Source organism: Triticum aestivum, chromosome 5D (genome assembly GCF_018294505.1).
Source record: "Triticum aestivum cultivar Chinese Spring chromosome 5D, IWGSC CS RefSeq v2.1, whole genome shotgun sequence".
Lineage (NCBI taxonomy): Eukaryota > Viridiplantae > Streptophyta > Magnoliopsida > Poales > Poaceae > Triticum > Triticum aestivum.
This window is the reverse complement of record NC_057808.1, coordinates 546,704,880-546,709,665: the sequence shown is the minus strand read 5'-3', so window position 1 is coordinate 546,709,665 and position 4,786 is coordinate 546,704,880. Positions and strand designations below refer to the sequence as shown.

The 4,786-nt window shown below is 50.0% G+C and overlaps 1 protein-coding gene across 3 annotated transcripts; it reads right to left on the bottom strand.

Moving 5' to 3' along the window:
* Window positions 1-814: 814 nt before the first annotated feature.
* On the bottom strand, window positions 815-4,463 carry LOC123123714 (ATP-dependent zinc metalloprotease FTSH 5, mitochondrial). 3 transcript variants are annotated; one of them, XM_044544288.1, is made up of 7 exons: window positions 4,185-4,462; window positions 3,757-3,965; window positions 3,508-3,595; window positions 3,001-3,318; window positions 2,442-2,893; window positions 1,870-2,346; window positions 815-1,752 (listed from the first exon to the last, which is right to left on the bottom strand). In XM_044544288.1, the coding sequence occupies exons 2-7, from the start codon at window positions 3,781-3,783 to the stop codon at window positions 973-975; spliced, it is 2,142 nt and encodes a 713-aa protein (XP_044400223.1). In that variant the 5' UTR covers window positions 3,784-3,965; window positions 4,185-4,462; the 3' UTR covers window positions 815-972. The 3 variants fall into 3 exon arrangements, with proteins under 3 accessions (XP_044400223.1, XP_044400222.1, XP_044400224.1); XM_044544287.1 differs by having other exon boundaries at window positions 3,757-4,463; XM_044544289.1 differs by lacking the exon at window positions 3,757-3,965.
* Window positions 4,464-4,786: the final 323 nt, after the last annotated feature.

Genomic DNA, 4,786 nt, shown 5'->3' with positions numbered 1-4,786 from the left:
GGTCTATACCTAGTCTCCTCGTTTTTGACAGTGGCACCAGTCGCGTCCTCTCTCTTTATGTAGGTTTTGCAGCTAGGAAATGATTTATTTAGCTAGGAGACTACGAAATAACATTATATATCCTTGTGATCAGTAACATAAACCATATTCGATTGAAAAAGGCATGGATATTTGTTTTAGAGCGGGTTATAGAATCTTGGGGTACATGCTTGAGTTCCAAAAGCAGGACTTTTACAGACATAAGATGCAAAACACCACACTCTTTTCATATTTGAGAAACAAATGTCATGAAATTAAGACTGCACATATATCGTTGAATTGTGTGTGATTTTCTGTAGCCGGCTTCTAATTTCTTTGGGCAGTTTTAATTATCTGTCCAAAAATGGAGTCAGAAAAAGTAAACCGGACATCTAAATAAACTACAATTTTAACAGCTCACTCGGCGAATTATGTGGCTTTTGTAATTTGATGAGTTACAGCTTGATAAATGAATAATATTTTCTAAACTGTTTGGACAAATCAGCTGAATATATGAACACTTCACATGATGGATTAGGTGTGGTTTTCTGATAGTTTTCGATAGGTTTGGCAAAGGCTTGCGAACATTATTTTAATCAACATTCTCAAACACTACTTAGTTGATGTGACTGCAATTAATAAGCTCGTTTAAAGCAGAACAATAGCTAAGGCTGTGAAAATTGCACTTATACACATCCTTGTGCTCGGTCACAGATAACCTATTCACTAAGGCTGTGAACATTATTTATTTACTTAATCAGAACATAATATGCAAAAGTTGGATTACACATCTATGACCTGAGAAACAAAATTCAGAGTATTTTAGGAAGAACAAAAGGTCAGAGACATTCTGCTCGTACATCTTCTTTACACTTGTGTGTATGCAGCTATAATAATGAACCAAAAAGAAGAAGAGACATGACCAAACTGTCTGTTCAATCTGTAGGACTATTGTCAAAACCATTTACTTCCACCTCCTGTTACTAGTTTCTTGATCTGGTCACCAGTGAGAGTCTCATCCTTCAGGAGGGCGTTGGCTAGCGCATCAAGCTCCTTCCTACGATCCGTGAGAATCGCTTTGGCGTTCTTGTAAGCGTTGTCCAGTAATTCTTTCACCTCCTCGTCAACCAGTTCTGACATCCGCCCGCTCATGTTGGTTGCCTTGCCACCGCTAGCATCACCGCCGTTGCTATAGGTAACAAGGCCCACCCGCTTGCCCATGCCATACTTGGTGACCATGTCGGTCGCCAGCTGAGTCGCCTCGCTTAGATCAGTTGAGGGACCAGTGGTGACCCCGCCTTCTCCGGCTATAAGCTCCTCGGCCACCCGCCCGCCCATCATGACATCCAGAGTCGCCAGCATCTGCTTCCTCGAGAGTTCAAACTCGGCATCTTCCCCCGGCAGCTGCATCACCATGCCAAGAGCACCCACCCTGGGAACAATGGTGGCCTTGTCGACAGCGTCAGCACCGTCCGTGAAGATAGCAACAAGAGCGTGCCCTCCCTCATGGTACGCGGTCATCTTCCTGGAATGATCAGGTATCACCGCTGACTTGCGCTCGCTTCCCATCATGATCCTGTCCTTGGCATACTCTAGGTGATGCATCGTAACAGCTTTCGCCCCGTCCTTGGCAGCGGTGACGGCGGCCTCATTCACCAGGTTTGCAAGGTCTGCACCTGAGAGCCCAGGTGTCCCCGTAGCGATTGTCAACACATCCACACCCTTGGCTTTCACCTGCTTGCATGGAAAAGTACACAGAAATGGTCAAAGTTAAGTCTTACGTTATACTCCCTCCCTCCGTAACAGAGGGAGTAGATCGCAAATAGTTTTGGGGACAGAGGGATATGCCACCTTTGAGATATAAGACTCGAGGATCTGCCGTCGGCCCTCGACATCTGGAAGAGGAACCTGGACATGACGGTCAAAACGCCCAGGCCTGACGAGGGCTTTATCTAGCGACTCCTTGAAGTTGGTCGCGGCGATCACGATGACCCCATCATTCTGCTTGAAGCCATCCATCTCAGAAAGCAACTGGTTCAGGGTATGCCTCATCCACATTGGATCTTCTGTATTTCTAGGACCAGCAATGGCATCGATTTCGTCGATGAATATTATGGAAGGGGAGCGCTTCTTTGCTTCACTGAAGAGCTCCCTCACTCTTTTAGAGGCAACACCATAATACTTGTCCTCGAACTCGCTGCCGCTGCACGTGAAGAACGGGACGCCGGTTTCCCCGGCCAACGCCCTCGCCAACATGGTCTTCCCTGTGCCAGGTGGGCCCACGAGCAGAACACCCTTTGGAAGCTTGGCACCAAGGCGCGTGAAACGCTGCAAAGAAAGCATGTGAAACTGGGTTAGCCACGAGGAAACAAACGATCGCTGACCTGCATGAAGGTTGATGGCAGTGTCATGGTCACACTCACCTTGGGATCTCGTAGGTAGTGAGCAATGTCCTCGAGGTCAGCTTTGGCTTCGTCAGCCCCCTTTACATCACGGAATTTCGTGGTGGTCGAGGTTACCTCTTTCAAACTGCCAAAATTACCAGCTTTTGTTTTCTGACCACTGAACTTACCACCTGCTTCTTCGACACCACTGTACTCGTCTTCCAGTTCGCCCAAGAGCTCAGCCGGAATCTTGCCGGCAAAGACTACAAGGCCCTGATCAGCAGCCTCAATTACCTTCTCAGACACCTTGTCACCAAGAACCTTACCGCCATAGGTCGCAAGGCCAGTAGCTAGGCCGGCAGCAGCGATGGTCCCAAAGGTGGGCCAGAGCAGTTTCCATATCTTGCCCTTCTCCATTGTAACCATGTGGAGCGGTGCAGTAGCTGTGCCCAGAGTGCCGTCCTTTGACAGGAGCTGACTGCCCTCCACCCCTGCCAATTCAGTTAGCAGAAACAAGTTGTAAACAGATTGCATATCATCAATAATGATAAATTGGTGAATCGTACGCGCGGGTTAAGGAGAAACGGAAGCCACCTACCTTGAGTTTGCATCTCGAGGCTGACGAGGGCCTTTACATACTCTGAGAGAGCAGAAGGTTTGGAATGCATCGAAGGCTGGCTTTCGAAGTTGTATATAACTCTTTCTAGATCACTGCTGTTCAGGTCTGTGAGACGAGAAGCGGCGCCAGAGTGTAGGCCTCTTCTGTTCAGGTGTGTGAGACGAGAAACGGCGCCAGAGTGCAGGCCCCTTCTGTTCAGGTGTGTGAGACAAGAAGCGGCGCCAGAGTGCAGGCCCATTCTGTTGAGGTCTCTGAGACGAGAAGCAGCACCAGAGTGCAGGCGACGAACAATGCTACCTGGATTAGTAAGCATCCACAGAGCTGATCAGTTAACAGAAAGGAGATTTAACTAGTTCCTCCATGGTACGTAAGAATCAATCAAGTACCAACAAGTCATATGTAGATTATAATGAGATGTTTGTATGATCAAGAACATGATATACTGGGCACAATAAACCGAACAGCGTGCGAGCGACGGAGAGGTACCTGCGCCGGTAGCTGCATTTGCCCTGAAAGAAGCCGGCGCGTTGGAAATCACACGCGCCAGCCCACGCCTTGCCAGATGCATTGCAGCCTGTGACACAAAAACCAACGAGGGTTAAGCAGCATTCAGAAAAGCAAACGTTGAATTTAACAGCTACGGGAGCCGGCAGTCTAAAACGTCGACAGACAGTCGCTCGCAGTTGCAGTTTCAGAAACAGGGTCACACCGGGGAAAGGAAGTAGAGTAGAAGACCTTGGATTGGGCGAGCCGGAGGGCCATGACGGACGCCGGACCCCGAAAAGAATCGCTCGAAACCTTGTCGTTGCTCGGCGGCGAGAGCGAGACGATGCCTGCCCCTCTGCTTTTCTCTGCCTCGTGACTAGACTACCTGCCTGCAGTATATAACTGCGTCGATGGATCATGGCCGGGATCTGTAGCTGGACTCTACCTACCTGCCATGGCTGTGTCGGAGGCGGAGTAGAGTATCAATCGGAGCCGCCAAGAACCGACGGGGAAGTGAACAAGCAGGTTTCCGGCCGGACTGGATTCAGGGAAGGATTCTTGAACCAGATCGAATCGAACTCCGACACTCAAACCATCAAATTAGCCACCCGGATTCCGGCGGAGGGCTTCGATTCGAAATGAACATTGCGGCGACTATGTGGGGAAGAAAGTGTCACCTTGTTCGGGCCTCACCGCGCCGCCTCCCCCCAAATCGGCGGCGGCCGGATCTGGGATGGTGGTCCGGCCGGGCGGCGGCTCCCTGCCGTCGGCGAGAAGTGCCCCACCGCTCATCGCCCGCGCTCTCCGCCGGCTCGGCTGCGGGCAGGGACCTGGTCTCGTGCGCATGGCGGGCTCGAGGAGGAGGGGAGAGGGATGGCGCTGGGTTCTCTTTCCCAGATGACACCCCACCTGAACGCCTGAACGCCTGAATCACTGAAAGTCTGAAACAAGTATTCTGAACGGATGAACCCTAAAATTTGTTTTCGTAGGCGATGATTGACAACTCAATCTCTTAACATCAACTCTCTACAACAAAATATTCCACATCCCACATACATACTGCTAAATATCATGGGAAGGTTTTGGCATTGCAACGGTTTGGTACTTCTTAGCACACATTATGGCGAACAACCTAGCGATTATGGCTTTCCCCGATGACGCAACTCCCGTTAGGGTCGAATCCCCGGTCGAGGTGGAGCATGCCAGTGAGGTCTACTCAGTGGCCACCTGAGATGAGCGATGACTCGGTGCCATTGAGTCTGCCGATCGCCATTGCCGA